Source organism: Phoca vitulina, unplaced genomic scaffold (genome assembly GCF_004348235.1).
Source record: "Phoca vitulina isolate PV1807 unplaced genomic scaffold, GSC_HSeal_1.0 scaffold4, whole genome shotgun sequence".
In the NCBI taxonomy this organism is placed as follows: domain Eukaryota; kingdom Metazoa; phylum Chordata; class Mammalia; order Carnivora; family Phocidae; genus Phoca; species Phoca vitulina.
The window spans coordinates 71112731-71135700 of NW_022589707.1; the positions used below are offsets into that span (position 1 = coordinate 71112731).

Here is a 22970-nt window from a genome sequence, read left to right on the forward strand (position 1 = left end):
CCTTCCTTCCTTCCTTCCTTCCTTCCTTCCTTCCTTCCTTCCTTCCTTCCTTCCTTCTTTCCTTCCATGCTCCGGTTTCTTAAATAAATATGGATTCAGTAATGACTATGTAACAGACATTGTCCTGGGTGCTATGGAACAAAAGGGAATGGTAAGCAATCCGTACAATGGTTTTACCATTGTAAAAAGATAGAGGCCATTTTTCCTGAAGTACACTGTGTCAGTAAAATTAAGTGGATCGCTGTTTTGAGGTATAGCCAAGTATTTGCACAAATCATAAAAAGCAGTTATAATCATTTAAATCAATAAAGTAAAATGAATTACAGGATTGAAAACATACATAATTTGTATTATTTTATGTCTTAGATATTTTTGGATGTCTAAAACAAGAAAAAAATCGAAATGTTTTGTGTATGTATTGGCATTTAGAAGAAATTTATCTTAGGTGCTTAAAAACATACGTTAACATGTATGTATATATATGTAGATATGTAGATATTTTCAAGGGACAATTTGATTGATTGGTAGCAGCTGCCCAAGATGATGTATATATTTAGAATGATTTAGAGGTGGAATCTGAGTTCATGGGGGAAAAAAATGCCTCAATCTGGTAGCACTGTTGGCAACAGGTAAAGGAAGGTAGTTAAAGGAGCACAAAGTACAGATATTCCCCATCCTTGATTAATTATATATTAGCAAACGTGGGAAATTTCATCCTTGAAAATTTCATTTTAAATACAGTGTTGGTAAGTTACATTACACCTTCGTAGTACAATCAACATTTTTCTGATTATGTGAAAGTGGACCCCCAAAAAAGTATATTCTATCAAATATTAAACCATCCCAAATTGATGCATGTGTTAGGACTATTGGAAAGGAGTAAATAGAAAGAACAATGAAGTAGGAGTCCAGAGAAGTCAGGAATTTTATGTTGATAACCCCAATGACTCATTAACTGTACTTATGCAAGTACTTTAACTTTTGGAGTACTGTATTATTTTATCCATTACATGAGACATTACATATTTTACAATTTGTGACAAACAAGATTAATAGTTTTTGTGAAAATTATTTAAAAGAAGAAAATACTTCACAAGTGTAAGACAAAACACATAACTGAATACACAAAAAATTATTAACGTCAGAATGCCATGGTTACCATTTCTAATGAAAACATCATTAATGTAATTAATTTGGTCCTCTTTAAAGATCATGACCACTGTAGTGTTACACTATTCTGAATTCAATTCAATTTGAAAATTAAAGATAATATGATACTGATCTGACAAAAATATCTGGATTTTATAATAAGCACTGTAGCCAAGTACAGAGCATATTTGATTTAATGATTGAATCAGCTCATTCAGTTGCTAAGATAGTAGATAATCTGTGGGGTGCCTGGGTGGCTCAGTCGTCAAGCGTCTGCCTCTGGCTCAGGTCCTGATTGCAGCGCTTCTCCCTCGCCCACTCCCCCTGCTTGTGTTCCATCTCTCCGCTGTCTCTCTCTCTGTCAAATAAATAAATAAAATCTTAAAAAAAAAAAAAAAAAAAGATAGTAGATAATCTTTTGTGTTTGTGGTTTCCAAAATTCACCTCAGTGCATTTCCCTCATTTTTATGGCTCCCCTCTGCCCTTCCGTCCTCTCCTCTCCTTCCCTCCTCTCCCCTCCCACCCTGGTACCAGTACCAAGCAGAGGGATTCTGGTGTTAGCCCAGATGCACTGAGCTCAGCAGCCGCAGTAAAGTCGTGAGCTGCACAGTGCCATATGGGGTAACCCTAATTGTGACCTCGGAGGTTTCCTCCCTAAGAAGGGCAACTTTAGTTTATTACCCAGGCTTATTGAAAATGCTTATGGGCTTTAAAGAACTAAATTAAAAGGAACTAAGACATGCAGAGTTTGCTAAGTCTGATACAAGGTATTGATGGCGCCTGATCATTTCATACACTGCCTTGTAATAAACATTCTGACAACTTAAAAATCATGTCACATACATTATGGTAGAGATAGGTAATTATGTGAGCGTTGAGAGTTGTAAATTTTTGAAGGTTTAATGGTATGGCAATATTAGCCATACTAATCTTTTCAAAAGTGAGCTAATTAGTGTAACATGATAAAATGTTTGTTTGGTTATTTGGTTATTACTTTACATTCTTTGTAAAGAATTTGGTTATTACTTTACATTCTTTTGAATTAAATCAATTGCTGTATATTTTGTTTTCTCTTTCACTTAATGAAAGAAAAACACAACAGTTTTCATGTATTTTGGTTCAAAAAATGTATTTTTCCTATAGCTCCAAACACTAAACACCAAACACTATAAAATATATTCAATCAGTAAAATATATATTTCCTACTATTTTTTTGGTAACCCATCTTATTCCTTTAATAGTGCTTTTCATTGACCTATTATTCAAAATATATTTTATGCATTTCAAATGCATTTTATTAAAATTTATTTTCTTTCCAGGTACCCTCATTTATGTACTTCAATTTACATATCTATTTTATTTAAATAAAATGCATGGCATTTATTCATTATTTTGGACTTTAATATACAGATGCATTTTTCCATTTCTTTCTTAACATGTGATTTTAGAAAATAGCAATTAGTTGACTTCCTGAATAGCATTAATATTTTTACCGATAATTCCTTAACCACTTAGAAAGAAAGACTAAGGATAAGGAGTTTTTAAGAATTTTCATTCAATATCATTGATTTTTATAGTGACACATAGATAGTTTGATAGAACTGCCCTGTATCTTAAGTAAATAATAGTCAGCTGTGACATGTGGACAGTAATTCCTTTCAAAGAGCCCTTGTGATGCTGAAAACCACAAGAATGAGGCTTGAGTAGTTTTTGCAGCCATCAGGACTCCAAGATAGAATTGTAACCAAAATAGAAACTGACCTGAACATTTATAGAAAAGTAAACTAGTGACCTCCTTGAGTGCACGCTATGGTTTCTAGAATCTGAGTTTACTGTTTCCGTCTGGTTTTAGTGTTTTCTTAAGAAGTCCTCTAGAAATAAAGCTCCTGTATTTTGTTAAAAGGTTTTATTCATTTAATAGAGAGAGCATGCGAGTGAGAGAGCACAAGCATGGGGAGCAGCAGAGGGAGAGGGAGAAACAAACTCCCTTCTGAGCAGGGAGCCCAACGTGGGGCTCGATCCCAGGCCCTGAGATCATGACCAGAGCCAAAGGCAGACGCTTAACTGACTAAGCCACCTAGGTGCCCCAATAAAGCTCCTTTAAACAAACCTTCCTGGAGGAAGTACTGTCTTCTCAGTACTAGATTCAGATGCAAGAGTACAATAGGAAAAGTAAGGCAAAGACAATGACTAATTTTATATATCTTGAAAGTGGATCAGTCTTAAGTCTGGTAAAGATGGTTAAGACGGCCCAGCCACCTGGGAAGTCAGGATACACCCCTAGATTGAACCTACATAGTTCCTGTCCATCCATAGTTCCTTAGCCTACATATTCACCAAATGTAGCTTCATACAAAAAATTGAGCCCCTTCCCATTCTCCCAGGCAGCTAGAAAGATACAGACCATCATTTCTTATGGCTCAGTTTTGCATCAAACACATATGTTAAATCAGCAGCTGGAATTCAAGCAGCAATTCCACAAAGATGGACTTTGTGGTAAAGAGGGAATCTGCAACCTGGGAGACATTTATATTTCCTTTCTTTCCACATGTATGTGTAGATGGAGGGAGAGAGAGAATATAAATGGGCCTTAGGCTGCTGATAATGACATTTCTGACAACATCATTAATCTATGTTTATTTTTTCCCTTTGTGGAAGTGAATTTACCAGATATATACTAATATGCTTTCTTGGTGTAGTAGGTTCTACACTTTTATACTGTTGTGGCGTTTCTATATTAGGGGGGTTAAATGCTCATGAACTTCTCCATTGTTGTAACTTGAGAGTTGTAATTTGAAAAAAAAAATTATATATAATATTACTGGACAGAGTCCCTGAATAAGGAGATAAATGCAATCCAGATATCTCTATTCTGACTTCTATTATTCACCTTTACTTTCATTTTTGATATTTTTCTGGTCCTTAAAATCCACTTTGTTATTCACAATAACATTTCTATTGAGGGATTAACTTCCTTGACCCTGTTTTGCAAATGAAAACTGAATACATGCTAAGCTGGTAAAAGAATCTGTTTCGAATCAATAGCTCTCTGTATCTTCTTTGTTTATCCTACTAAACCATCTCTCTTTGCACTAAGTTTCAATAAAACCAAATGGCAACCGTATGACTGTTAGAAATATTTTGAACATCACTGGAAATCAAAATTTCAACCATCTGAGAGGAACAAAAAAAAGCAGATTCTCATAACATTGCTATTGGATACATTTCAAAGCGTATTGTCATGCACCTGAATTTTGGGACATTTTTGCAATTCTTGAGGGATTTATTTTTATATTTTTGTCCTTAGTTGTTATTCATTTTTAATGCTATGATGTATTATAACATGTCTATCAGATTTATCATGGCTCAAATTGCAGGGCCTTAGCAACACTGTTTTTTTGCCAAGTGAATGCAATGGAGAATTTGAAGCCACACATGCATCTTAAGTTTCAGTACAGTCCAAAATGCACATTAATCCTTGAACTTCATTTACTTTTTCAAAGGTCAAAGTTGGTATCAACTTTATTTTATTTTTATTTTGTTTTAGGGACTTCAAGTCATGTTAAAATTTTTTTTAATGATAGTTGAATTATCCCCTAATTCTACAGATACCTTAGGGCTTCATTAAACCTCAAAACCTTGATGTATAACTGTTGGGAGACAAGTTTTCATGGGTCTTTCACACAATTCTGCACATCTGATGAATAGAGGCACTGACTGCCTATTTTGCAGAAAATCTTAAAAGATATTTATACAGTGAAGAAACCTGGAAGGTAGTGTCTCTCTCTTAAAAGGCTGGTTTGCAAGCCTTGAGAAATAGAGATAGTGTCTCGCTTGGGACAAAGGGCAGGTATGTTTACTGTCCAGTACAATAAACTAACATCTCCCTCAAAATGTAATGACCAGCATGCTTGCAGCTATTATAAAATATTCAAGTTGCCTTAACCCAGGGCTCCCCTGCTATGATGCAGCTCACTGCATGTGTGGGTTGTCACCTGGCCCTCTTCATCCTGCCCACTGGGAATTGGAGCTTGGGGAACTGGCATAAGAAATGCTGATTCTAAGACTGTTGTTATTTTTTGTGGGTAATAATGTTCTTTATCTCTGATTCAGGAGCCACATAACTTCTGCCAGCATCCATGAAATTATTTGAGTAACTTGTTATCTTATAGGTTAGACAAAATCACAGACCCTTTATAGTTCTTGACAACATTGGTTATAATTTTTGTGGATGTTTTAGATGATGAAAGACTATGGTCGCTGTGTTCATTTTTAAATATGATTCCCATGATGAAATTTGATGACACTTCAGGTGTACAGACCACTGATTTTTGATGAAAGCTAGTAAAAATCTTATAAAAGCCACAGGAATGAGCATAGACTTTAATGCACACGTACATATGTATGTTTACTTCTGCTTGGGGGTCAATATCAGGGAAACTAAGCAAAATGATTACAATTTAAATTCAGCATTCAGAAGTAATAATAATAATAATAATTATAATGGTCACTTGTGGTGAACATAGTATAACATATAGAGTTGTCTAATTACTATGTTATACACCTGAAACTAATGTAGCATTGAAGCATCAACTACACTTCAATAAAAAAAGAAAAATATCCACATAAATGGACTAAAAATATATACATATTTATATGTATATATATATATTTATATGTATGTGTGTGTATATATATATATATAGCAGCTAATGCTTAATGGGAGCTTACTATATATACCAGCTATTGTTCTAAATTCATTACTTTTATTAGCTAATTTATGTAACTTGTATTTGGTTATAAGATACATACTTCCTTTCAAAGCAACTGAAGAACATGGAAAATGCAGCTTTGTCATTCAAGTTTTTTTAGAAACTAGATTTTATTCATATTTGAATTAATATAAACATATTATCTAATATGGCAAAATAAGATGGTAATTATTGTATTTGAATTTCCATGAACCAAGTCTCATATATATAAATTTAGGGTTTTTTTTTTAATCTTTTAGAATCAGGATTAAAATTTAAATGCACTTGCAAAGTAAGGCAAGCACTTAAAATAGAGACAGTATATAAAAACTTTCAGAGGGATTGGGGATTTTAGATTGTGTTGTTTTTTTGTTTTTGTTTTTTAACTGGAAATTTTAATTGTATCCTTCAGTGGTTGTAATGAAATTGAAATATTTGACATTGGTTGACAAACTATTATGTAGATTTGATTAGACACTGTATATCAACCAGGTATCAGTGTACATACTTTCAGAGTAGAGTAAGCATTTTTTACTTTGTAAGGTTCATTAGAATGATTTAGACAGTTCCTCTGGGGTTTTGGCCAATGACTTCTCACTACATAGAAGTAGAACTGCATACCAGGTGTTCCCGGTCAAACTGACATGTAGTTTCTAATAGTCATCATTGGTATTCTGCTTCTTTATGCACTTAAACATCTTCAGGAATGGATTTCTACTCATCTCTGAGGGCATGTTGACCATCATATCATAGATTTAACATGAACACTGGGAATATTTTTCTTGGATATGCTCTGTCTCAAGGCAAATAGGCTGTGGTCAACGTTTGACTGTTTTTCTTCGATTTGGTCATGTAGCAGTAAAAATCACCCTTATGTCTATAGGCCATCACAAAACTTCCTAAAGTTCTATTTATATCATTTAATTTTTATATATTTCTCTTTACCACATTTTTAAGGGTGGTAAGGAAAACAGGATGCAAAATTATAATATCTAAATTTTTGACACTATTTCAGGAGACTGAGAATCTTAAATTTTGTTTTTAGCCTTTATGCATTCAGAGCAGAACATTCTTGGAGACTGTCATAATTACATTCAAATTGAGTGCTAAATATACTAAATATATTGTATTCTCTATACTACATGCTATAAAGATGTGTGCTTATATGTGTGTGTGTGCATGTGTGTGAATCAAAATATTTTTTTTAGTTTTGTGTTTGAAGTGATGCCAAAATTAATACAACTTATTGGTTCTAAATCTTAATATGCATTTTAAAAAGAGGAACCATTCACATTTAGAAACAAATACAACGATCAACTAATAATTTGTGTTTTTCTTTTTAAATGGATCAAATCGTGTTCCCCTTATATAACATATCACAGTGTGCTGTTTTATGGTCGTAAGATACCTCCTTTTATAAGTTAGGGTTTGATCAGAGACCAGAACTTGTATGAGTGATGTTAAAAAGGATTTTATTATAGGGATTTGACCTCATACAGTTGTGGAAGATGGTGAGAAATCTGTGGATTTCTGGAATCTATTGCCTCTGAGTCGAGTAATGGTCCTGAAGTTATTGTAAGTCACCAGGCTTGGCATTAGGAAGGAAAAGCTCCCATGAAGTGGAAGAGCAAGGAAAGACTGAACCCCACAAAGATAAACTGGGACCCACAAGGACAAACTGGAATCAGTGTCTCTTTCACAACCTCCAGCTTTGATGACTTGGCTGACCTACAGAAGCAGCTGGTGTTTACAGAAGCTAACAAATAAGATCTGGTACAAGGTGAAGGAGCTGCAGCCCCAGATGCTGCCCCATGCTAACAGGGTGGCCGGCCAGCATATCAGAATAACTGAGAATTTTATGGTTGCAGTTCAACTTCTGCCTTCTACATCTCGTGCAGATTTCTTTTATGGCCAATCTTAACTAGTTTATGGGAAAGAGAATTCTAGGAAATGTAGTTCCAACTTATCTAAGTTGACACGGTACAGTTCCGCTACAACTATTAAACAATTGCTGTATTTGTCTTGTGACTGACAGTGATTTATGCCATCTCCAACTTTGATGAAAAGAGTGATTATAATTTATAGTCCTCCACTTGGAAGACTGGAATTTCATGAAAATTCTAATGAACAAAATATAATTTCCTTTTGTAACAAAAATGCATACAGATTAATATTCAGTACCAATTCTATTAAATCCACCTCTCCTTACATCAAGTATGGGCTTAAACTCCGTTATCTGTCCTTAAAAGGAAGAAACAATTCATTAGAGAGTTCTTGCTGAAGTCATCCCACACTATAGTGAATGGTGAGAGAGCTAAGCAAACGTGGAAATATTCAAATCAAATAAACAGATGATTTCTTATTTTAAGAATAAGGTAACAGCTACTGATTGATTAATAAGTACTAAGGCATTATGCTAAGTACTTTATACTACTCTGTCATTTATCCCAGTTTTAGTTGAGGGGATTGAAACTCAGAGGTCCTAAATAACTTTCTTTCTTTTTTTTTTTTTTAATTTTATTTATTTGAGAGAGAGCACAAGAGGGGGTAGGGTCAGAGGGAGAAGCAGACTCTGCCGAGCAGGGAGCCCAATGCGGAACTCAATCCCGGTACTCCGGGATCATGACCTGAGCTGAAGGCAGTCGCTTAACCAACTGAGCCACCCAGGCACCCCTAAATAACTTTCTGATAGCCACATAGCAAATGAAAAATGTTGCCTGAATAATTTTAACCCATGTCTGACTAAACTTTTAAAGCATCAGATTAATACCTCCATGTTATTTCTATTTGGTTATTATTATTTCATTACTTTTGCTCTATATGTTTTTTCTTAAGTGTATTTATTTATTTAAGTGATAGAGATCACCCAACATGGGGCTCAGGCTCATAATCCTTAGATCAAGAATCGCATACTCTTCTGACTGAGCCAACCAGGTGCCCCTATATGTTTTTCTTAAATTTTCTGAGAATATCTTTTCAAATATAAATACCTATCTTATAAAAACTAACATTTTTATAAAATATCAATAAATATAAACAGATTTTAAAATTCAAAAGTTCCAAATTTTCATTGTATTCAGAGATTATTTACAAAATTAATAGATGTAATACTTATGCATACATATATCTATTTATGTGTGTATATACATATATATTATAATATTGATTATATATTATATATGAATTATTATAAATGGCCAAGGAGTCTCCATTTATTAGAGAAGATATGTTAAGAGAACATTTTATATTATTAACTATGTAATAGCATTTAGTACTTTGGACATTAAGTATTACAACCAAAAAATTTCTCACTTTTCATATGAGACAAGGCAGAGGGTGGAAGACAGGTATATGTGAATGAAATCAAGCATTCCTCTAAAATCTGGATTTCATTTTTATTTCTCCTTCCTCATAGCTGTATCTCATACGTGATTAAAGATGCAGTTCATCTCCTTATTTGAGTATTAAGTTCTATTATGATAAAGCATATATGTTAGAATTAAATATGCCAACTAATTCTATCCACAATAAATCTCTTTAGATTGTAACTCTACCTGCTTGGTGTAAATCATGGACTTAGTTGCTTTAAGGCATAAGCACTAAGTACTCAACACGTTGCATAAAATTGGAAACCACATACTATCATTGAAATCAGAATAGGGATTTTTGACTACTTAAATAGTTCTCCTGGTGTGGCAGGAAAATATTTAGGTTGGTTTCATGTAATATTTTACAATTGTATACATTCATTTGAATATAAGATGAAGAAATGTCATGCTAAGTACATATTATGGACCACTCACAAATAACTCCAATGAATGGTGCAAATGTGATAATTAGATTGATAGCACAATATGGAAGAAAATATAAGCTAAAATGTGGATATTATCAGTTTCTCTGTTCCGTATGGAATCTCAAAGTGAAATTGCTTAAAACTCCTTTAAATAGTGGAAGAGAATCGTACCGGGCAACTTTTGCTAACACCATGTTCCATATATGGTTCCTATTTGTATAGTCCTTTTGACCAAGTTTGAAGGTTTCAAGTAATTTGAAAGGAAAATGTTTATAGAATCTTAATCAGAACTTCAAACAAGTAGTCAATCCTGAGGTGAAAAATCAGTCAAATGGGGCACCTAACTGAAATGAGCTTTGAAATAAAATGATTTGGTAGCCCTCTGTAGGAGTCTTCATTTAGTCTATCACATCATTCAAGACACTTTAAAATTTCTTTTTCACTTACCATAAGTTTTAAAGATGTTATAGCTCAATTAATGTGAATAGGCTCACAAACTTAAATAGCAGTGAAATAACGCCAATTTTGTTGTCCTAGTTGAATCATTAAAATTCTCTGGGGGCGCCTGGGTGGCTCAGTCACTTAAGCTTCGGATTCTTGATTTCAGCTCAGGTCATTATCTCAGGGTCCTGAGATGGAGCCCTGTGACTGGCTCAGCGCTGAGCATGGATCCTGCTTAAGATTCTCTCTCTCCTCTCTGCCTGCCCTCCCCCCCCCCGCCCCACCAGCTTGCACACACATTTTCTCTTTTTTTAAAAAAAATTATCTGAAATCGAAACAAAACAAAGCATTAAGGTGGGAGGTCAATTGGTTTTATTATTCTGTCGTTCTTCTTAATAGTGAAGATGAAAACAGGGGTACCTGGGTGGCTTAGTTGATTGGGCATCAGACTCTTGATTTCAAATTGGATCATGATTTCAGGGTTGTGAGATCGAGCCCCAAGTCCTGCTGGAGCTCAGCACGGAGTCTGCTTGAGCTCCTGTCCCTTCCCCCCTCAAACCCCCTCCCACTTGCATGCTCACTCTCTCTCTCTCTGTCTCAAATAAATAAATAAAATAAATCTTAAAAAAAAATAGTGAAGGTGAAAATGTCTCCTAAAATGGACAGAGCAGCCTACTCACCATACCGTAAGGTGGATGAAATACCAGGTCACAAATTCAACATTAGATGGCTAATAATATAATTAGAACACAGTTAAATCTTAGTTTTATTACATATGCCTCTTTGAAGAAGAGATATCTAACATCCTTTAATGAATGCTAAGGTATTAGGAAGACATGATTATGGATGTTCTGGTCACAGCTGTAATAGCACAGTGTTAAAAGAAGAAAAGACAAAACGTTATTGCTAGATAAGTATGAAACAGCTTAAATAGAGAGAGGGATGAAGTGAGTGACAGGAACAATCTCACGGATTAATGCTTTGGCACGAAGATTCTAGTATTCAGCCAGCTTGCCAAATAAATTGACCAGAGAAAAAGAAAGTCAACAGATTAACTTCAGGAATTAAGCTTATTAATGGATTTTCATGCAGAAATGTATCCACCCATCATGATAGGAGAAGGATTCCTTTGCTTTCCCAGATGGTAGATTATACATTAAAATATTTCTACATAAACTACTGAGGGGATAGAGACTTTTTTTTTTTTAAATGAATGTTCATTGACCTGAGGCAATGCTATACTATACCCATTCATTTTGGGCAGATTTTTATTTGAACCAGAACAAGTTGTTTGATTTAATCATGAACTGAATATATTTGAATAGAGATTGTTCATCTTCACAGCCTTCTCTCCTCTTTTATTTAGAGTAACATTTCACTGCTCCATCCATAATTTAAGAACATGCAAGGAGGTAATTGGAATTGGAGGTAAATTACATTCTTTTGTAGAAAGTATAATTATCGGAAGTTAGTTAAAAACACCTCAATTCTGTTTTAATTTTCATGCATGGAGCAGTTGTTTTGACAGATGGATGGACTTTATTTTTGTAACCGTCCGGGAAAAGTCTGCGTAACATAGTCTAATCAGTGCTACATATTTGTAATGTTTGTTTTTGAATCACAGTGCATTTGGCTCCTATATCTTTTTTCTGGGGGTAGACATTTTCTTTCTGATTTATTTTTCCAGGCTAATATCTCTTTTGTGTAATTCCTCTATCAATTTGATCTGAAAGCACTAGAAACCTTTAAAAAGTAAGTGCGAATGGTTTGTCACTAGGGATGATGAATCATTGTTCCTCAGGTGTGGCCTTGGGGTTTACTGGTTTATTACTGCCTTTGCTTTTACCTCTAGGCAAAGTTAACAATTTATAATGCTGTGGGTCTGGAGTACATTTCAGTAAAATAAGAGGTCAGTATGGTTGCCTGACTCTCAGGAAGCCAACTTGTTGCTAAACTTGTCTGTGTATATCAACTTAAGTTCCAAAAAGGATCAAGGTTTGAAAAATGAATTCATTTTGAACTGATTACATTTTCTTTATTGCGTTGTAAATCCGCTGGTGCTGAGCAAAGCAGTGCAGTAGTTTAATGCCAAAAAGTACATTACATTCTAAGTTTTAAGAATCGTCACGGTTCAAGAAAAGGTCAGAATCACTCTTCTTCTGTCTCCCTAGAACAGAAATGTGTGAAGTGTGTTTCCTTTTTCTGCCATGCTTCCTTCTTTTTTAGAGGAGTGTCCAGGCTGCTTTCAAATAAAATGAATATCCTGTTTTGGAACATTCAAAAAACACAAAACAAAACAACAACACATACACACACACACACACACACACACACACACACACAACACACACAAAAAAACCCTTGGCAGCAACAAGCTAGAGAATGAAGGCAAATGAATGACAGAATTGATACTCTTTTATGTAGGTTTTCTGTTTTAAAGAACAATCCTTACTAACAATGCCTCTTTCAAGTTTTTGGTTCTTCTCTGTCCAGTACTTTTATTTTTTATTTTTTTATTTTTTATTTTTTTTAAAGATTTTATTTATTTATTTGAGAGAGAGAATGAGATACAGAGAGCATGAGAGGGGGGAGGGTCAGAGGGAGAAGCAGACTCCCTGCTGAGCAGGGAGCCCGATGTGGGACTCGATCCCGGGACTCCAGGATCATGACCTGAGCCGAAGGCAGTCACTTAACCAACTGAGCCACCCAGGCGCCTCTGTCCAGTACTTTTAATTCACTGTTTCTTTGCAGCTGTTTTTTAACCAATTTTGAAAGTATTTCATTCAATTTCTTTGCTTCATTTCAAATGTCATAACCTACTTTACAAACCTAAGAAATTTCTCCCCGTTCTATTTGCATCAGCCTTCACTTCAAAATAATATTGAGCTAGCCCCTGGGCATGGCAACAATACAACCTGCTTGCCAACTAGGAGAGTTCATTGGGGAAATGAACGGGATCATTCCAGGCCTTAGGCCAATAGGGTGGGTCTACTCCATTTGTAGCACAGATAGACTCTGTTATCAGTATTCTCAGTAGAACCCTTAGCCAGGTATCACAGCTCTGGTCCCGTGACTGTTTTTTCCCAGCAGCTCTGTAGAGGGATAGCTGTCATACTATAGTGATGCTTCTTTGACAGTTAATGGGAAACAAAATTATGATATTCAGTGTAGCTCAACTCCATAGTTTTCAAGAACCCTGAGTTTTTAATTATTAATTATTGCTAATCAATTGCCCAATCTATAAGAGATATGAACTCACAAATTCTATGATCTTAGGATTCGTAACACTTGCAGAGATGACATGAGTCTTCATTTGTGTTCACCAGTATCCATGCTTATAAAATATCTCCTCTTTTTTATTGTGGAGAACTAGGGTCCATTCTCCCATTTCTAGGATGCTCTTAGGTATTACTAATGGGATTAGAGAATTTGAATTTGTATTCAAAATTGCATGCATATCTTTAAAGGCACGGCAGACAAACTGAAACCCTGTTCTTCTCTAAAATGAACAAGACATCCATCTGGTTCTGCCACTATTATTTATTAGAATATTCGTTTGCTTACCAATATATACACAGCCAGTTTCTTGGCTTCAACGTGTGGTGCCGGAACTGGTTATTTATAATCATGACTGCTATAATATTGAGTCCACAATTAGGGATGGCTGTCTTTATGTAAAAGCAGAGTATGTGGCCACCTACATATTTCAAAAAAGGGGGTGCCGTAAAACATTTTCCTGAAAATGACTTCTTTGCAAATGACTGAATATCCTTTAAAGTACAAATAAATCCTTTGGGTAAAACTCATGAATGCCTCATTTGTAAATGAGTTTATCAGATGTTTCCCTCTCCACAACCTCTTTCCTCTGCCTAGACTCATGCCCTAGCCTCTTGGGAGGAGAGAAACTGTTAGAGAATGGGGAGTTTGTTGTTGAGAGTCTTGGAAGGTAGGTTTTATCTGTTTCATCTCAGACGTAGCTTTAAATATGAGTAAGATCTATATACCCTTCAAGTTAGGAAATTTTTCTTCATAGCAACTTGCAAAATTAATTGATTTCAGAGCTTAGTTTTAGATGTTAAAATGCTTTACCAGACAAGAGAGTCTGGATCGAAGTGGCAAAACAGTGGTAGAAATTAGATGTTTATTTTAGTTACTCCTCTAAAATACTCAGCCTGTGTTAAGAAAGTAATGAGGAGTTATAACTAGGAAGTTACATATTTTACCTTAAATTGGTCTACTTCACCTTTGGAACAGTATATTTATAGGACATCCATAGGTTTCATCCCAGAAAAATCAGAGATGATGGAAAGCAATTATTTGAATTTAAATAACAGTTATTCTGCTCAAGTTTGGTTGTCTGCTCCTTATTTTCTGGGGGCATAGAGGTAAAACCAAAATTATCAGCTGCAAACACAGAATATAAAGGTCATGTGGAAAATGTACTTACATTATTGTAACACCTCAGTTATAAACTGTAAGTGACTATGAAAGTCCAAATGTGTTCTGAGCTTTCACTTGAAAAGTCACGTCACAGAGAGTGAATTTGGGAGTGTTGTACACTTAGAGGTGCTGGGATCAACTCAGCCTTCAATTAGTTTGCCAGCCTTGCTTGCAATATAGTCTGCTTTTCATCTTTGTCTGCATTTCTAGTTACATATTTGGTTCTTATTTCCAAATGTTTATAGGCAAAAATATAAAATTAGTGAGGACGGTCTATGATCAATAACAAAATAATTTTCAATGAAGTTTTTATTATTTAGCATGTGAATATACATTTGACTCTTTTCAAAGTGGATATTATGTATTCCATGATGAACTCATATTTTCTATTCATATGTATTCAATTTTTAATATTTGTTATATGGTTAATAGACTGTAACATTTTATTTGAAGCTGTTTTGACAGTTTGGGTTTTTCTTTTCATTTTATTTTCTTTTTACAATATTGATAGAGATTCATCTGTTTAAAAATATTTTGCAAAAATTGAGTCTTCCCTGCTCTGGATTATTTGGGCAATAAGATTATCAGTTTATATTCTGATTATCTGATTTTTTCCCCCAGATCTTTTATCAATAGGGACAAAAGGCTGAAATTCCTGTTCACAGATAAACAGTTTCTTTCACAGGACCTACAGATAGAATAAATAGAAAGAATATAAATAGCTCTGTCCATTTTATTTATTTTTTCTTTCCAAAAATTTCTTTCCAAGAATTTATTTAAATTCTACTGAGTTAACTGCCTATTTTATTTTTAAGTGATCTTTTATTCAGAAAATAAAATGGCAGGGATGTCTAAATGTCTATAAATAATAATAAGATATGACTAGAATATCCTCTTACAACTAACTGTTCTTTACCTGGGGGATTCATGGCTCATTGGGCAGGTGATCCATGTGGGGGTTCAGGATGTCCATGAAACTACTGAAAATATTTGTTAATTATACCCACTCTTTCCACCTACACACATTCTATACTCTAACATCTTCTCTGTCTCATATAAATATATCCACATTGTCTTTGAGGCTGAAGTGACATTTTCGAGAGGAGGCAGCTTTACCTTCTTAGGCTCTATAGAGCTTACCAATAAGCAGAACTGAAGTTCAAAGTCATCTGCCCATCACTATTGGTTATTAATGATGTTTAAAATTCATGTTTAATAGAAAGTTGTTTTATCTTTTATTTTTATTTTGTTTTTCTAAAATTAAACTTACAGCTGATTTTTGCCAAGTAATTTCACCAGTGTATTCTTTAAATATCTTTAATTAACCATGTAATTTCCTGTTCCGCTCATCTCTAGAAAAGTCACCTGTAGTTATTGATGATCTATACCTTTATTCCACTTTTGTATAAATAAATTGCAATTGTTCATAAGTGAACAATGATGGAAGAGAATATTTTATTAGCCCCCAAAGAATGTCTGTATTTTAGTTCATTTAATAATATGAACAAACAATAGAAAAATATGCCCTAAAAATGTGAAAAGGACACAAAAGAAATCTGTTCAAGCATGCCTAGCACTCTTGAGGATCTCTCGGTCATGCTGACTGCTAGAACTCACTGATTTTCCTTTTGTTTTACAGAAAGAATGTGCTAATTTCATCAAGGTGCTTAAGGCTTATAATCAGACTCACTTGTACGCCTGTGGAACAGGGGCTTTTCATCCAGTTTGCACCTACATTGAAATTGGACATCATCCTGAGGTAAAGCTGGCTTTTTAAACAAATGGTATATTTGTGTCCATGACCCCTTCCTATTCAGATGCTTCATTACTAATTTCTTCAGCTCATTTAGCTTCTGGTTTGCTATTCAGTGGGATCTACTTCAAATTCAGATGCTGTTATTAATTTTAATCTGTGAGTGCAAAAAGAATGAGACCATCACTCAGCAGTAACTATGGAACAGGAAGAAGGAAGGAAGCAAGCATTTGCTTTCGCCCTGGGTTAGAGAGTCCAGTCCATTTTGCATGTGCAGCAGATGTTAGCAGGCTGAATGTGTACTGTTTTCTCCTTCATTTGTATATTGCCAGTTCTCCCCTCCATTTCCATCCCCAGCCAGAAGCATCTGCCACCCCAGTTGTTTTCTTCTGCCTAGGGATTAGGGAAGGATGTCATATATGTGCACAACGATCGGATCTCATGTTTGACCTAAATTATTCACATTTGTGTTTTTGCTTTGTTTCTGTATTCTGAGCTGTAATTTTAGCAGCATGGAAAAGAAAAATGTTTAATTTGTTGTACATAAAAGATGTTTTAGCGAGGAAATTAAAGTTAGGTAAATTTAAGTAAAACTAGAGATTAGGGAAGTATTTAAAGGAAAACTTAAGAGTATTGAAAGCAGTTCCATACTGCTTTACCAGTATACCAGTAGCATACCAGTAGCCCTCAATTATCAGCTCTTTTGTAATTTTTTTGGTACAAAATGCCAAAAAGAACAAAAGCATTCATGTGAGAAAATCATTTGTGACGGAATTTTCTTTCAAATTGGAATTTGGAAATACTCAACAAATAAAAGATTTGTTCCCCAAATATTTCTGAAATCCTAAAGATAAAAGATAATTTACCTGTTAGCCACTTCTTTATAGATTCTCTCCCTAAATTTTCTTAAGGTATCCCAAAGTTATGCAAAAATGTTCTTTGAACCGAAAGGCTTAGAGATCAAAACAGTTTGTGCTATATCTTCTTTGTATAAGGAGACACCTTAAAGACTATGTGGTTTCTAGACTAAACACAAATATTATTATTTTACTGATGATCCTGGAAAGATTAAAACACTTCCCCAAGGTCTCACCAGTGCAGGCATTTGCTCCTCATCAGCCTATTTCCCCCAGTGCATCCTTCCTCCTCTCCGATACAAGCATGTATAGTATACTTGCTGAAATATCCAAGAGTTTTAAGTAAAAACTAACTTTAAGGAAAGGCAGTTCTACTTAAATTACTTGTTTCATACTGATGAAATTAGAAATAATTTCCTGCACATGGTCCAGGAGACTTTGTATGCTTAACTTTTTAACACGTCCCGGATAAATCTCTCCCTCTTTGCTTCCTTCTCAGTCTTCCTATAGTCAGGCACCCCCAAAATTAGGCCTGGGGTAATGGCCCCACTATTCTGTATTCAGGAGAAAGCTCTAGAAAACTTCTTCCACATCATATTGCACTTTTTTTCAGTCTGTCAGGGATCATGCTGTACAGGGCAATGGAATCAGGAGAGCGGAGCTCCTAGCACAGGTTAATAGAAAAGACACGGGCTGGGGAGTCACATCTGGCTTCTGATCTTGTTCTACAACTTACTAGGTTTGGAGCTGGAAAAATTCCTTAACTTCTCTGAGACTCTGTATCATGATATATAAAACAAAACTGAAAAGAACGCCTTTGATCTTCAGTGTCCGTATATTGTAAATGAGAGGTTGACTCCAACTGCCTTCCAATCCTCCTAGTAAGGGCATGACCCACTGACATTTTTTGTTATAGAAACTCAAGGAGTTCTAATCCCATCATTGTTAAACACGTGTCCCGTGTCCCAGAGTGCAGGGCTTTTGTCTGACCTCAGTCGGGACTAGATGCTCGATCTGGAACAAGCTACTATTTTCTTTGTGTCTCTGTTTATATATGGCTTTTGTGAGAATTTAACATTGTCTAATAGGTAGTAGGTACTGAAAAAACATCAATTACCATTTTTAAAATATAAATCTGCATCTCAGACTGTTGCTGTCTTTCATGTTAGTAAATGCCAGCTTGTACCTCACTTTATCAGATATTATAAATTACTGCACTGGGCTCTCATTTTTACCAGGTGATTCTTGCAATTATCTTAATTCCCTTCATTTTAAAATTTGAAGCTTAGATGATCTTGATGGCCATTTAAATTAAGATACCATATCTTGTTCTTGTATTTTTATCATTTTCCCCCCAAATATTTTTTTTAATCTTTTTGAAGTTGCTATTTAGTAGAGTTCACAGCATATTTCCTTTATAAATCATCAACTATTCATTGCTCCCTTTATGGGTAGGCAGGGGAAAGGAGAGTATAGGGTCTGGAGCCAGGTCCCAGGAAATGGAGGAGGCCATTTCTTCCATTGAAGTAAAAAATAAAGCTTCCCTTCTAATCTCCTTTGAGATAGGATTATTGGGATGCAAATATTTTCCTGAGATTCTGAAACTCAGAACTTTTGAGAGAGGTCCTCCTTCAGAAGCTCAATGATCTTGATTTGCATGGCAGCTATATATTGGGAAATACTTTTCCAGACTCTTTAGGAGGTCAGAGGGAAGATGATTATGCAGTCATCTGTGGGAATATAGGACAGTCTAGACAGTCAATCTAGGAAATTCTGGAAAAGATATTATCAAGATAGCTTGTCTAGACAACATAAAATTTAATTTTCAAATGCTTAAGGTGCCTTAAGAGAGAAATTTAAAATCCTACCCTTGGATTTAGACAGTTATGCTGTTTGTGAAGTTGGGAAGAAGAGAGAAGGTGTGTTTCATGCCCTTAGGAAAAGAATGACAGCAATGGAAAGACTGGAAGAGGAAGATATAACATAGTGAACAGGACTGAGACTAGGATTGTTGGATTTGCTGTCATGAAGTTTGAAACTTTCACTTTCCCGGATGGCTTTTCATATATAACAGGACATATCTTTGTCCTATATTCTAGTTTATAAGTAGCACAAATACTTTGCTGTTACCTGCCTCACACTACATAAAATAATAGTATCCTTTTTAAACCTCTGTCCTGCCTTTGCATATTACAGATAATTTTATCACACACAAAAAAGACATTTTGCTTTTCACTTTTATCATGGCCTTTGGAGACATTTTAACATTCAGTTTTCTCTTTGCAGTGTTCTTTCATTAAAATAACTCATTATCTTATGTTGGGTTCCCCAAATTGTTGAAACTCATTGTTAGAAAATGATACTATGGACTTACCATTTTAGATGACTGAATGCCACAGAAGTAAAGACATCACTTTTGAGGCAAATCAAGACTCCCTTTATCATTTAATAGCCACAGATCTTGTAGGAGGAAATTAACAATTCCTTTAAATAATGATAAACAGTTTGCAAAAAAAAAAGAGAGAAAACCCTTGCTTAGTCTTCCAGTTATGATGATAGACCTTAATTTAGCCTCCTAGCATTTTAATAGCAATATTTACACTTCTGAATACTGTATTCCAAAATCTACTCTTGCCATATAGTGAATGTCTTCTGACCACACACAGTATGTCATTGATTACTGTATTAAACAGATTTTCTGTTTCCTGTAGTACAGTTGGGAATTGGTAGGCCTATTAATTAACTCCAGTTCTATAAGATGTGTGTCAATCAATTCTTGGGTATCTGCCAATGGTACTTGACACTGCAGATAACTGCCAGTGAGGTCACATACTTTATACACATGTGTGTGTTTATCATAAAAATGCACGCAGAGTTCACGGAAGGAATGATTCAGAGCTCGAGTACAGATGAGTTTTGAGTTTAAGCTCTCAGCATCCATGCCATTCAAATGAAAATTGTAAGTCATCCTTACGAGACAGAATATTCCCAAATGGCTTATAGTATATGGTATTTCCCCTTCAAATTTACATCTGTTAATAAAAAAAATGTATGAATTTAGGAGGAGTATAGCTTTTCAAAAAAGTCTCTGGATGTTTTCTCAAATTCCAAATGGGCCTTTTCTATATACTGGGCAGGAAATCTAAAGAAAGATGGACCCAGATGAGAGCTGGAAAATATTAACTCTATAAATACTCTCATAATGTCATGATCTCAATTTATGATAGAACCAAAGGGACGTTAAGAAATGCAGTGAAGCTTAATGGCTATCTCCAAGGTCATTTCTACAATGACAACCAATATATCTAGATATAAAATAAAATGTTTTGTCTGGTTCTTCCCTTCCACCAAGAATAAGGCTTTGCTTTTATGCAAAATTTTGAATCAAATGCTCTTAGTTACAATCTCCAAGGCCAAAATGGTATTTAAGTGGTAGTTAGTGCTCTGTTGACTAATTTATACATCTAATCTTACCTTTTCTAATTGAGTTATCTCTCTCAATGCAGTATGCTATTTACCCCAACAGAGCCCAAGTTTATTTCTAAGAGGAAATACTAAAGTTGAGAAATTTAGATATCTTGGTAAAACAATGAGGAGTTACTTTGGGCAGGTTACATCTTTCCATCTTTCTTAGGTCATACATTGGAGTCTGAATTTACTTTGTAGTTGGCTAACCTAGGTGGGAAAAGTCAGGATTCCTTGGAGATTTCTTCTTGGGTACTCATTATTTCCACCAGAGGCAGTGTGTTCCTCATTTGCGCTCCTGACTGAGAAAAACGTGGTTAGAACAAGTCCACATTGGTTTCTAGGTTTCTCTTTCCTAATCTTTCAATGCTTGGATAACATTGGGAGGTAGACCTGTACAAGTTACCATTCTGAATAAACAGTACCACCATTTATATTGCAAATTAAATTTTAAAACACCCTGATGTTTGTACTTGAGGAAAAGCATCATAGTTCATAGATTCTGAGTGAACTTAACAGCTTAGCAATATATTTTTCATGAACTATTAACATTCTAAACTCTAAATATTAGCAATAAGACAGTTTTTCAAAAGTAATAGAACTAGTAACTGAGGTAGTAGGCAGAACTAAGTTATGATTAGAAACAAGACTAGAAAAGAAAAAAAAGTTCACAAATGGTACAAAAAAAGAAAGAGTCAGAGAGTGCCAGAAATCCCCCACCACCCTATTTAAAATGTTTCTAATCACCATTTTATTTTTTGACTAAATATTTGATATGAAAACACCTTAGTTATGATATTAATATTATTTTACCCTCTACCACTTATCTGATTCAGTTGTAAAAAGTTTTTTTTTTTTCCCCTCACAATATTTCACTACATTTTAGTCCTAAGAACAATGCCAGATAAAAATGGAAATGTTAGCATTCAATTCTTAACTTGTATGGGGTATTTAGTTTCATGTTTTATCAGATCTGGTTCACCCTATTGCCAGAAAAGTAATTTGGACAAAATTAAACAGTTTTCTAAAGGCCACCCCATTGATGCAATGACATCATTATCAATTACTTATTAAAAGTCTTTATTATGTATAGTACTCAGTTTCTGAATGGCATCTTCGTTCACAATCAGTATAGATATAAGGACTGACTCATATACAGCATATCAATCAAAATATTTTTCTTCTCATGAACTCTCAATAGGTAGTTTGGATCAAAGACCTTACATTTACTGGATCTAGCTTATCACTGGAGGTGTATACTACCCATTACTCTTTCTCCATTTTATCCCTTTTTTATTGATTCCTCTGCACTCATTCCTCATATAATCTATTTCAAGAGGAAATTTCTATCCATAAAAACTTTAATTTGTTTGTTACCAATATTACATTTTACAGGAAACACACAGAGTAGTAGTAGTACTAAACCCCATTGTCTGCTCACCTCCTTGGTCCATTTTTATCTTCTCCTCCATTCTCCTTCCTCCACTATGACCCTTTCTTTGCCCTTGAACTCTGGTTGTGTGTTTTTCTTCCTTTATCTCTTTGTCCCCTTGCCTAAATTATTTTCTTTGGGACCAAACTTTAAGATAGTGGAAATACAGGTTGGATATATAGGGGAGAAAGGTGTTAGTTTGATGTATTTGAAACTTAAGAAAAATAGCAGCATAAACTTAGGTGAATTTCCACAGATCAGAATATATTTGCCTTCTCTTGCATTGTGTTTCAAATGGGCATCAGCAAGCTATCTTGTAGATTTGTTGCAGATGGTTCACTTTGATGATAATCTGAAAAAATAATATAAGTACGTTCTAAATTATTTGGATAACTACCTCACAATCATGTAAAACGTTAAGATTTTAGTTTCTTTGTTTGCTGGAGGATTATGATCACATGAGTGCCAAGAACACTCCTTTAATTTTTTGGGCTAATGAGAAAGAAACAAAGGTTGACTTGATATGCAAATGATGTATTCCTGCCAAGAATAGGCCAAAGTAAGGGCAGAGTGGGCTGTGTGAAGGAAGTTTTTGCTGTGGTTGAAATAGAGAAAAGTGGTTAGAAATTAAATCATTCCGGAGCACAGAGGAGGGTTGAACTACTAGGCCCAAAGACTGTAGCTTCTGGACACTAGAACTATGTTCATATTGCAAGAAGGTACTTACTTTTTAGAATACACAATATCATTATCATATTGCATTACTATTGCTAATTTTAATCGTATTTGTTTTCTAGTTTTGTTGGTATTTAATTTTAATCACGAAGAACATAAATTCTACAAATTTACTTACTGTTAGAAAATACATGCTGGAAGGTAACTCTGACAG

General features: G+C 34.7%; 1 protein-coding gene across 2 annotated transcripts in view; it reads left to right on the top strand.

The window, feature by feature from the left end:
* SEMA3A (semaphorin 3A) overlaps positions 1-22970 on the top strand; it is a 206615-nt gene that overhangs the window by 61735 nt on the left and 121910 nt on the right. For both annotated transcript variants that reach the window (XM_032402269.1, XM_032402270.1), the window contains exon 4: positions 16214-16333. In XM_032402269.1, the coding sequence (XP_032258160.1) occupies positions 16214-16333 (120 nt within the window). The remainder of the gene's footprint in view (positions 1-16213; positions 16334-22970) is intronic.